General features: G+C 50.8%; 1 protein-coding gene across 9 annotated transcripts in view; it reads left to right on the forward strand.

Moving 5' to 3' along the window:
- Positions 1-12328, forward strand: part of TCOF1 (treacle ribosome biogenesis factor 1) — a 42271-nt gene that overhangs the window by 19297 nt on the left and 10646 nt on the right. For 8 of the 9 annotated variants that reach the window (XM_032158351.2, XM_032158352.2, XM_032158353.2 and 5 more), the window contains 4 exons: positions 1575-1712; positions 1899-2078; positions 2202-2402; positions 10585-10771. In XM_032158351.2, the coding sequence (XP_032014242.1) occupies positions 1575-1712; positions 1899-2078; positions 2202-2402; positions 10585-10771 (706 nt within the window). The remainder of the gene's footprint in view (positions 1-1574; positions 1713-1898; positions 2079-2201; positions 2403-10584; positions 10772-12328) is intronic. The other variant, XM_058440034.1, reaches the window with a different exon arrangement.

Raw genomic sequence — 12328 nt, forward strand, 5'->3', positions numbered from 1 at the left:
GATCTCACCTGCTACACCCAGCAAGGGACCTGCACACAGCAAGTTGTCTCTTCTGTCACCCTGACGATGGGCCAGGCTAATGTGGAACAGATCAGGAGTCAGGTCTCCCAGCCTGGAAGAGCTGAGAGAAGATGGCTCACTCCCTGCACTCACCCACCCACTGTTTATTATTTTTAATTGTTGCTCTGTTTTTTTCTGTAACCACTCAGAAATTAGTCATTTCTTTTTTTCTGTGTACCAGAGCACACATTTCTACCGATTTTTTTTTTTTTGTCCTCCTCTCATTGTTGACTTGTGGGACCCCAGGGTCCTAAGATTCCTCCATTGAGGTTTTTAAGCTCTGCAGGGGCCCCTTCCAGAGCTGCCTCTCCTCTTTCCCAAGCTGCAGGCACATTCCAGACCCAATGCCTTACAGTTTCATTATGCAGATCACTTAAATATTTGTCTTCCCTTCTGAGCCTCCCACCTGTACCATGAAGTGGGTGTTTTATTTTTATTTTTTGAACCATGGGCTATTTTGAAGTAAGCTGTTTAATTTCCAAATACCTGGGATTACCCAGGTTTCTTTTTGTTGATTTCTCATTTAGTCACATTGTTGTTGGAGAACATATTTTGTATGATTTCGATCCTTTTTTGTGTATTGAGACTTGTTAGGTCAAGTCAGTCTTGTGTCGTGTTTCTTGTGGAAAACATGGCTCCCCTCTGGAGGACTTACATGCTCTGCTGATGAGCACCTCGGCCTGAGTCATACTTGGTCCACACTGTAGGGAGTCTTTCTTCTTGAAGTCCTGATTCTTCACCTCACTTGACCTCATGTGTCTGAGGAATGCTGGGGGATGGGGATGTTTTCCAACACTGACCAGATGCCGTCCCTGAGTGAGGCAGGGGCCTTGAGATGCTGCCAGAGTCCTCATTCTGTTTCACATTAGGCTTGCTGTCACTCCTGTCAAGGATCTCACTCTGGGAATTTCCCTCTTTTTTGCTCTCCTATTTGTTGGAGTCCCTGACAGGCCTTTTGGGGGTTCTCTGGATATCTGTTAAGACTAGGTTAAGCTGAAGAAAATCTTGAACAACAAGTATCTTGTTCTGCCGTGGCTGCTTGAGCTCCAGCTCTGACCTCAGCATTCCATCTAGCCTGGAGGAGGAAGAGACATGTTTCTGACCTTTTATGGCACTCAACTTACATTCTATGAACCAGAATTTAATGACATGGCCACCTAGCTGAAAGGGAGCCTGGAAAACATCTTTGTTTTAGGTAGTCTTGTGCTTAGCTAATGCTAAGGAAGGCACGCACAATGAGTTTGAGTGTTTACTATGTTCCAGACATCATGTTGAACTCTGAATGTCCTATTTAGTCTTCATCATAACCCGTAAGTGGGTCTTATTATTATCTCCATTTGATAGAGGACTGAACTGAGGCCCAGTGAGATCAAGTGATGTGCTCAGGTTCACATACCTATTGCATGGAGGAGCCAGAATCCAGACTCGGGCTCCGGCTCCAGAGTCTGTATTCTTGGCTAGCTGCTTTACTCTATCTCACCTTCTCCCTCCTTAATTCCCTTTTCTCCACTCAGGTGAAAACCTCAGTAAAGAAAACCCAGGCCAAAGCCAACCCAGCTGCTGCCAGAGCATCTTCAGCAAAAGGGACAATTTCAGCCCCTGGAAAAGTTGTCACTGCAGCTGCTCAAGCCAAACAGAGATCTCCATCCAAGGCAAGTGGGGCCAGAAGCCACAGGAGGTGTGGAGGGTTGGGGTAGAGAGGAGGACCACTCACTGAGCCCAGCCAGGAGAAGGCCTGTGCATGGGCAGGCCACCCACCCAGAGTTGTGCCATGGTGGGGAGTGGGACCTGAAAGGAATCACTTCTGCCTCCAATACTGTTATCCCCCTGCAATTCAGGTGAAGCCACCAGTGAGAAACCCCCAGAACAGTACCGTCTTGGCGAGGGGCCCAGCATCTGTGCCACCTGTGGGGAAGGCCGTGGCTGCAGCAGCTCAGGCCCAGACAAGGCCAGAGGAGGACTCAGGGAGCAGTGAGGAGGAGTCAGACAGTGAGGAGGAGGCAGAGACGCCGGCTCAGGTGAGGGGGAGGGAATGGAGATCATCCCCTACATGGGATGTAACACCTTTGCCACATCCAGCTCCTGTCTCCTCACACATCCACCCTCCAGGCTCTCTCCTCTCATCCTGTTTCTCACTCCAGGCGAAGCCTTCACGGAAGACCCCCCAGATCAGAGCTGCCTTGGCTCCTGCCAAGGAGTCCCCCAGGAAAGGGGCTGCCCCAACACCTCCTGGGAAGACAGGGCCTTCGGCTGCCCAGGCAGGGAAGCAGGATGACTCAGGAAGCAGCAGCGAGGAGTCAGACAGTGACGGGGAGGCACCAGCAGCTGTAACCTCTGCCCAGGTGAGACTTGCCAGGCCTCTGAGCCACCAATACCCACTCCTCAGAACGGGGGTATAGGGCTGGGCGCGGTGGCTCACACCTGTAATCCTAGCACTTTGGGAGGCCGAGGTAGATGTATCACTTGAGGTCAGGGGTTCAAGACCAGCCTGGCCAACATGGTGAAACCCCGTCTCTACTAAAAATATAAAAATTAGCTGGGCATGGTGGCGGGTGCCTGTAATCCCAGCTACTCGGGAGGCTGAGGCAGGAGAATCCCTAGAACCTGGGAGGCAGAGGCTGCAGCAGGCCAAGATCACGCCACTGCACTCCAGCCTGGGCGATGAGAGTGAGACTGTCTCAAAAAAAAAAGAAGAAGAAAAGTGAAAAACCGGGGTTTAGGGCCAGGTAAGGAAAAGGAAGGAAGGCCAGGTTAAGGCTTAAGGCTCCAGCTCCATGCCCTCTTCCCTCTGCTATCATCCACATCTCCTTAGGTAAAACCTGCTACTAAAACCCCCCAAACGAAGACTTCCTAGCTAAAAGTGTCCTGGGTCTATATCTAGGTCGAGGTCTCCACTAGCTCTATAAGCTAGGCTAGTATCTCCCACCAAGGTAATGACACCAAGAATCTACATGTTAGTTATTGTGCATACGTTAACGTAATACAAAATGACTCTCCCTGTCAGAGTCCCAGGGAAGCTTGGAGTGTGGCACAGGTCCCCCTGAGGTCCTGGAGAGATGGAGGAAGTCTCGTCCTGCACCTTGGCCCGGAGCCTCACATAGGCAGGCGCATCTTCTCAGGCAGGGCTTGTCTAGCTTAGTGCAAAGCCTGGACCCTGGAGGGTGAGGAGAAAGAAAATCTGAACAATTCCCCCTGTCTGCTTGCAGAAGATAGCAGGGCTTGCTACATCCTACAGAAGTGTAGGATGACAAACTCCAGCACTGCCAGGGCACAGGTGTGTGATGGACATGACTGATGCAGGCCTGGCAGAAATGATAGATGTCGGCCGGGTGCGGTGGCTCAAGCCTGTAATCCCAGCACTTTGGGAGGCCAAGGCGGGCAGATCATGAGGTCAGGAGTTCGAGACCAGCCTGGCCAACATGGTGAAACCCTGTCTCTACTAAAAAAAAAAAATACAAAAATTAGCCAGGCGTGATGGCAGGCACCTGTAGTCCCAGCTACTCAGGAAGCCGAGGCCGGAGAATCGCTTGAACCCGGGAAGCAGAGGTTGCAGTGAGCGAAATCGTGCCATTGCACTCCAGTCTGGGCAACAGAGTGAGACTCTGTCACAAAAATAAAGAAAAGAGATGATAGATGTCAGGAGAGATGGTAGATAGTGGTAGCAAGTAGGGCAGACCGGGGAGCCCTTGCCCCATCCAGAGGGACAGTTCCTATCAGCTTCAGCCGGTCATGACTGTGGAAATGGACCCTCTGTGTGGCCAGATCTTCCATTTCTTAAGGGAAGCTGGAAGTCCCTGTGCCAGGCCAAGCTCCATAACCTCTTAGATTTGTTTTCTTCATGAGTAAAACAAGCACGGAGATGAATGCTCCCTAGCCCTAACCTCTGCCTTTGATACACCAAACCAACAATTACTGGGGGTGAAAGACATTGGCCCTGCCCTCAAGGAGCTCACAGTCTGTGGGGCAAGACAGATGACCGGATTATCGCAGAGTATGCTAGTGGTGCTGACAGCTGAAAGAGCAGGTCTCTGAGAGGCCAGAAGAGGAGGAGATAATTGAGCTGAACCTGAAGGATGACCAGGCGCAAAAGTGGAGAGGGCCCCTCAGTGTGTGCAGAGGAGCTGGGCATGAAGGCGCATGGTCACTGAAGGCAGCTGTCCTGTAGGCCGTAGGCCCTCCCAGGTGCTTGTTACTGGTAGATTTATGGAGGACCTAAATGCCAGACTAAGACATAGGCCCCAGCCGTGTTTTGGCCTGTGTAGTTTTTTTGTCTTTAAGTTTTCAACAAGTTCTTCTATCAGTCAGAATGGCCTAAGCTGCAGGAGAAAGCCCCATTCAAAAGAGCTTAAATAAAGGGATTGACTTTCTTAAAGTGCACAAAGTCCCAGGTTCCAGCTGCTGAAAAGCTGGTTCCTTCAGCTGAGCGTCAGTGGTGACCAGATTTCTTCCATCTCTGCGCTCCACCAGCTTTATGGTCATAGCAGAGCTGCAGCATCTCCTAAAGTGCTGGGGGCAGGCCAGGCACAGTGGCTCACACCTGTAATCCCAGCACTTTGGGAGGCTGAGACAGGCGGATCATTTGAGGTCAGGAGTTCAAGACCAGCCCGGCCAACATGGCGAAACCCCATCTCTACTAAAAATACAAAAATTAGCTGGGCCTGGTGGCACCGGCCTATAATCCCAGTTGAGGCAAGAGAATCACTTGAACCCAGGGAGGAGGAGGTTGCAGCCTGGGCAACAGAGTGAGCAGAGCAAGACTCCATCTCAAAAAAAAAGAGATTAGGGGGTAGACTTAAGGCTACTGAGACCTCAGGCTGGACGTACTACCGCCTTAGCCATAGGCAAGAGGCCGGTAGTTCCCATGACTGGCTGGGAGGAGAGCCCACCCTCCCTGATGCATGTGGTAGGGGCCACTGAACAGTGAGGGTTCTATTAGCAAGGAACAGATGCGGGCATGGCTGTTAGGAGACAGCCTGCAGTGTGCATTGTAGTTGCCCCATTTAAAAATTGGAAATGACATGTACAAATCTTCCAGCTTCTCTTGAGAAATTGGAAGCTCAGGCAGCCTGAGTCCTACTTTTTTGGCTAGGCTGAGTAGGGAAAAGGGGGGCCCCCATTCCAGTAGGGACCACTGAGCTGCCATCACCACCAGCATTTCCATCCAGATCTCTGAGTCCTCCTCTGACTGCAGTGCTCATCGGTCCAGCCCCCATCATCACGCCTGCCCCAGCAGGAGGGGATGGTAGCCAGTGGAACACTTCTCAGCGGCTCCTGCTTTTGGCTGGGGGTGTTACAACCAGAGGTGAACTGTGCTGGGACCACTGGCTTGTGCCTGCAACCTTGTCCCAGGCTGCTGTCACCTCTTGTCGAGACACTGGGCCAACAGCCCTGCAGCCCTCAGGTTTTAGCTGCATTGGAGTCATAAATCCCTTTCATGTTCGGAGTCAGCTCTGGAAGGAGCTAGCAGGGTGGAAGCATATTTCCAGTGGCTGTGGGGCAGGTCAGGCCAGCAGGTATCCCTGTGCATGTGCAGGAAGGGGCCACGCTGCCTCTCCTGGAAACCAGAGTGCCTGAGGGTCATTGCCTACTGGCTGTTTTCCCCTCAGCAAATGCCCCTGTCCCCGACCACGTGCTTATCCAGGTCTTGTCCCCTCAGAAGGACAGTAACTCCAAACCTTCCAGAAGCAAGATCCTGGCCCCAGCACCTCCAGAGAGGAACATGGAGGGGTCCTCGGAGAGCAGTGGGGAAGAGCTGCCACTGACCCAAGTATGCCATGCCTTCTCTCTGCAGATGCTGCAGGATCAGAGCTGGGCTGGCAGGCCTTGCAGGAAAGGGCAGATCTTTCCCATAGGGAAAATCTCGCCATATTTAAACAGCACCTCACAGCTTCCAGAGCTCTTTCCTCTATTGTGACATTCATCTGAGCCCTGTGAGGCAGGCAGCAGTGCACAGTTAAACATACAGGCTTCAGAGCCAGGTGGTATTGGGGCGAAGCCCAGCTCTACCACCCAACAGCCCCGTGGTCCTGGGCAGATGCCTTTTCCCCTGTGTGAGGCTCTGTTTCAGCCATAAAATGGGGACAGTACTGGCACCTCCCTCCTGCCTCTGTGCACTGGTGCCAGCACACAAGGTACTTGCCACAGTCCCCTGCCTAAGAAAGGGTGCCTGTTAACTGTGAGAAGGGCAGGGAGTGTTGCCCCATTTGACAGATTGGGAATCAAGCCTTAGAGTTGAAGCAGTTTCCCCAAATTCTCATGATTCATAAGAGGCTGAGGAAAGGTGCAAACGCTGGTCCCCTGGCTCCCTATATCTCTGTTTTCTGTTTAGGACCAGGAGTCTTCTCGAATCCCATGAGCTTTGCCCAGGACCCTCTCTCAAGCACCTGTGGCATACCTTCATGTGCTCCACTGCACCCAGAGCTTAAGCCACAGTCCTGCCCAGGCTACACCCCCAAGGGTGAGACTAGGCCCACCTTATCTCCCTGTACTCCAGAGGCCCAAGTCAGCCATGCTGGTGTGGTCCAAGCTTCTGTGTGAACCCTGGCCCTTCCATCAGACAGCATTACCCTTTGTCCTCCTCTAGCCCCAAGCTCCCAGAAGCTTCTGCCAGGTACCTCAGAGCACCAGCTCCCCTGTCCCAGGGCCTAACCACAGATCCTGGAGTTCTGCAACCTCCAGACCAGAGTGGTCTCATGAACCACCTCCCCTTGAATATCACATACCACATTGTTATCAATTCATCATTAAGGTCAGATGCTGTTTGCACACCTCCAGCAATAGGGTGCTCACTGCCTCTCACTTTCCAGTAGCACAGATGACAAAAGTAAAGAACAACCACCACCAACATCGGTAACTCCCTGTATTTGCATTTTTCTGTTTAATCTCCACAACAGCCCTAAGAGGTGGCTCCCTTTGTTGTTTGCGTTTTAAGGAACTGGGAATGAGGCTCAGAGAAGTTGAGGGACCTGTCCCAGCATCACATGGCTGATGACAAGTGGACAGACCTGGTGTTTGAGCCCAGGCCATTCACATTCTGACCCGTTGCCTGGTGCTGCCCCGACACTCTCCTCTCCTGGGCTTGGGCATTGCCCTCTGGCTCTGTGTGGAGCCTTTACGAGGCCACCTGCCTCTCTGAGGGATCTAAACAACTGGGAGGGAGGGGACCGCACCCCCTTTCTCTGTGGGGGTGGACTAACACAATTAAAATGAACATCCTGCTTAAACTGAACCATTTAATTGGTATGTTAGTCCTGAAGATTCTGGAGTCTCTATTTAAAAAGCAGAAAGAAAAGAAGTCAGCGGTTTGTACATTCCCCCAGGAGGATTCGGGGAAAACGGGCATAGCCCAGGGAAGCTGGGCATAGCCAGGGGAAGCTGCATCCTCTTCCTGATTGAGAGATTTTTAGTTCCTAATCCCCAGCTCACCAATTATGATTATTTTCATTATTGTACATTTATTGAGCACCTCTCTATTGACGAGTTTCAGTCTGATTTTATTAGCCCATCAGTGGGGAAAGGGATTGAGGCCAGGGTGGTGGGCAGAGCCCCAGGCTAGGAGGCAGGGGTAGATACTTTGGCTCCATTCCTAGACCCCTCACTGTGCCTCCGCCCTGTTGTGCAGAGTAGACCTCAGGCCAGAGTCTGTGCTGGGGTCAGGATAGCTTCCAGATTTAAAAACAAGTATGTGAGGTGATGCATATGTTAAATAACTTAATTTAGCTATTCCACAATGTGTATGTGTATCAAAACATCATGTAATATACCACAAATATATGCAGTTTCACTTGTCAGTAATAATTTTTTAAGGCCAACTTCTTCTATTAGTTTGTCAAAGACGTAGGCCCTGCTCTCGAAGTTTTAGGCTGAATCAAAGAAAAAGGAAACCTGTAAGAAACTAAATTCGGGTGTTAAATTGAGGCCTAGCATAATTGGTTCTAGAAGGAGCTCCAGTCTGGTGCCTGGAGAATAAATTCTAATCCTGGCTCTGTCACCAGTTTGCTGGTTACCCTGGGTGAGGCCACTTGCCTTCTCTGAGCCTCATTCATCTCAATCTCTGGGATGAGACTTCTTGGGTGGGTGGGGTGGACCTTGGGGCTCCAGGCCACATCCCCAGAGAGTAGAATTTCTCAGTCCCCTGGAGTGGGGCTGGCCTAGATATGTTAACCCCAGGCAATTCTGAGAGAGGTTCTTGGAGTGTTTGTTGCCTTTGTGCCTTTGTCCCTTGCCAGGGTCCACAGCCTAGGCCATCAGCCCCCTCTCCCCACTCTGTGCCCTGGACTTGTTGGAATGAAGGCACAGTTAGAATGAGCTCAGCTTTGACAGGAGGGGGTGAGCACTGTCCAGAAAGCCCCTAGGTTTGGTTCTGCAGGCATCAGACCTACAGGTAGGAGGGGTATCCCTGGGTTCCCTCTGGGTTCTTACTGCCCAGCACCTGTACGGAGGTACAACCAAATGTTCAGGCAGTGCTGGTTTTGCTGCTTCACTCCCATCAGTATTTTTCTAACTGACCCCAGAACTACATTCCTGTGTATACTGTGCTTTGCAGTTTCCACAGTGCATTAGAACCCCTCCAGTGAATGAGCCCAGGCTGGGATAACTACTAGCCGTTTCATTAAACGGGAAACTGAGGATCAGAAAGTTGAGGGGCTTGACCACACAGTGAAGTCATGAGAGAGGCGTAATGAGAAGCAGGTCTCCCCCTATACCCTGGGCAAGCTTCACTGCCCACCTTTATAAACTCTAAAGACTAATGCCCCACCCTGACCCCCCACAGCCAAGCCCCCTGCACCACCTCCTCCTACGGCCCAGAGGCCCAGTGGGGTGGCGTGGGCAGGTGGAACTAACAGGAGGCTTTTGCTGCTGAGCTGCTTTTAACATCCCAAGACGCTATTGTTTGCCTCAGTGGGTTCGTTGCTTCTCTTCGTCCCCGACAATCTGTTCCTGTCTTCACATATATATAGATCCCCCCTCCCTCAACTGTAAGCCTTCTCCCACTTTCCATCCTTCTCTTTTTTATATCGTGGGAAGGAAGGCTCTGGAAGTGGCAGATCAGAGCAGCCGTGGGGGAGGCTATTTGGCAGGGGCAGGAAAGGCCTAAGCCCAGAGAAGCTTCCACCCTCAGGCAGGTACCTTTCTGTTTTACTTTTTACTTTATGCCTCTCCACAGCACCTTAGCACCCTGAGGAGCCAGGTGTGCTAAGTCAGGCTCGGGGTAAACAGGATGGTGAAGCAGAGACCAGTCTGGACCTGACTCCACTCCTTTCTTAGCCTCAGGCAGCTCCCTCTTCCTGCCCTCCAGCTCTTCACTGGCCAGAGAGGGAGCAGAGCTCAAACCAGATCTGACACTTGGGGAATGGAAAGTAGACCTAACCAGCTCCCTGGCTCACAGCCATGTGTGTTCTCGTTAGCTGGAGGTTCGGGAAGGAAATGGGCCTGGAGATGGTGCCCTCGTGTGCAGTGAACATGTTCAGGGATGGTGCAGTTCAGAACCAGACTGGCCTGCAGAATACCAGGGAGCTGCTATTGCTTGTTTGCTTTTTCTTTTACTGTTTCCTTGGAAAATTTAAAGCATACCCAAAGATAGAATAATGTAAAGAACCCCCACGTGTACCATCCCCAGCCTCAACAGTTAGGAACTCCTGAGCAGGCTCGTTTCACGCAAACCCTCCACTCAGTTCCCCAACGCCCCTGGATTACTTTGCAGCCAGTCTCAGACATGTCAGCTCATCCACCAGCATTTCAGTATGCAGCTCTCAGTTATAAGGACTTTTTTAAGCACAACTACGATACAGTGTCACACCTAATAAGTTGATCTACCCAGTCAGTGTCCCTATTTCCCTGATTGTCTCATGGAGTTCAGTTAAAGGCCACATATGGCATTGAGTTATTAATCCTCTAAGTCTTAATCTGTTGGTTCTCACCCACTCACCCAACCCTTGTTTCTCTTGTGCATTTTTTTGTTGAAAAAACTGAATTGGTATAGCTGGGGAGTTTCATCCTGGGCCACGTATCAGGAGGGCTGCGTCAGAACCTCTGGGGTGGGGGCAACTAGACTGTAAATACCTCCCCAGGTGAATTGCATATTCCAACCAGGCAGCCTTGGAAAACTGCTTAGACCACCCCCTGCATTCAGCAAGTAACTGTCTCTGAAGCCAGCCGGGGAAAGAAGGCAGAGTTGGACATTCTGGCCTTGGCTTTTCTTCCAGTAGGGACAGCAGCCTTGGGTCGCTCCTTTTCCCTCTGGGCTTGTGATTTTCCCACTTGTATAAGGGAGCTGATCCTACTGAATATAGGGCTTCACTGTGAGAGTCAGGTGGTCTCTGTGAGTTGTGAAGTGCTGTGTTGGGTCTTAGCAGATGTGTGGGGTGGGAGGGGGCACCCTGGGCAGCTGGAATGGCTTCTGTGCCCAGCTGGCCCTGAGCTCAGTGGACCCCTTGCCTTGTAAAACACTCCCTAACCCCATTACCTCCTTTCCCTGGCCAAACCTTTAATCACTGGGTGGGTGTTTTGTTTTTGTTTTTCAAGGTGATTAAACCCCCTCTGATTTTTGTCGACCCTAATCGTAGTCCAGCTGGCCCAGCTGCTACACCCGCACAAGCCCAGGCTGCGAGCACCCCGAGGAAGGCCCGAGCCTCGGAGAGCACAGCCAGGAGCTCCTCCTCCGAGAGCGAGGATGAGGATGTGATCCCCGCTACACAGTGCTTGACTCCTGGTGAGCGCAGTCCCTATGCAGTGGTGGGAGGGGCTGCCAGCACTGCCCCACATTGAGGCCCAGAAGAGACAGGACGCTGGCTGAGTCACATAGCAAGGTGTTGGTCGGGAGGGGCTTGGGGTGAGGTCTCTGGGCCCTGCATTAGCCATTCTGATTAGGGCCTGGCTCAGACCTGCAGTTCTGGGGGAATAGTTGCTAGGGCTTTTTTGTGCCAGCCCCGGGCATGGAACCCAGACCAGTGGCTAGAAGCTGCAGGGACCAGGTTCCTACATAGTCTAAGGAAGAATTCTGTATCAGTTGACTGCCTGTGGAACAAGTGGTCAGGGTGGTAGTGAGCTTCCCGTCCTTGGTGGCATGTAAAGTGGGTTAGGCAATCCCTAAGCCAGAGACATTACAGGGAGAGATTTCATCTATCAACGAGAGACAGGACCAATCTGAGGTTTCTTCCTTTGACTTCTGAGAATCTGTGATTCTACCAGTGACAGCAGGAAAAGGGTTAATGTTACTATTACAGTTATTATAACAGTTTTACAAGCAATAATACCTGATCCTGATAGGATAATTTAAAAATACAGGCCGGGTGCAGTGGCTTACGCCTATAATCCTAGCACTTTGGGAGGCTGAGGCAGGCAGATCACCTGAGATCAGGAGTTCAAGACCAGCCTGGGTAACATGGCGAAACCCCGTCTCTACTAAAAATACAAAAAATTAGCCTGGCGGGCGCATGTAATCCCAGCTACTTGAGAGGGTAAGCCACGAGAATCGCTTGAACCCAGGAGGCAGAAGTTACAGTGATCCGAGATGTGCCACTGCACTCCAGCCTGGGCGACAGCGAGACTGTCTCAAAAAAACAGAAAGCAGACAAAATACAGATTACTGCTGGGCATGGTGGTTCACACCTGTAATCCCAGCACTTTAGAAGGCCAAAGTAGGAAGATCACTTGAGCCCAGGAGTTTAAGACCAGCCTGGGCAACATAGTGAGAGCCCTATCTCTACCTATCTACCTACCTACATACATATATACATATACATATATATACATATACATATATATGTATGTGTGTGTATATTTTTTAATAAAAATACAGATTAGCACATAAGAAACTATATCACCTGTAATTCTGCCCCAAAAATTACTGCTAACATTTCACACATGCTAACTTTATAAAAACCTAAGATATATGTGTGTTTTTAAAGCAAGGCCATACCGTATCTAACACTCAGTAACCTTTACTGGATATTTTATGACATCAGGTTTTTTTTTTTCATCTTTGCATATTTGCAGCACAATTCCTAATGGCTACAAAGAAATCCGTTGGGTGGACATGCCACAGTATGTGTAGCCAGCACCATGTTGGAGGAAGCAGAGGGTTTTGTTTCAGGGTGGAGGGGTGAAGGAGTTGGCTGTTATAAACAGTGCTTTGAAGAACATGCATGTAACCAGGCCTCTGCAGATAACCACGGGGACTCTTAGGAGAGACGATTTTAACTGCAAAGAGAGTAATTTGGTGCCGGTGCTCTGGCCCATTGCTCAGGAGTGGCAGCCCGACCAGCTG

This window comes from Hylobates moloch, unplaced genomic scaffold (assembly GCF_009828535.3).
Source record: "Hylobates moloch isolate HMO894 unplaced genomic scaffold, HMol_V3 SCAFFOLD_6, whole genome shotgun sequence".
In the NCBI taxonomy this organism is placed as follows: domain Eukaryota; kingdom Metazoa; phylum Chordata; class Mammalia; order Primates; family Hylobatidae; genus Hylobates; species Hylobates moloch.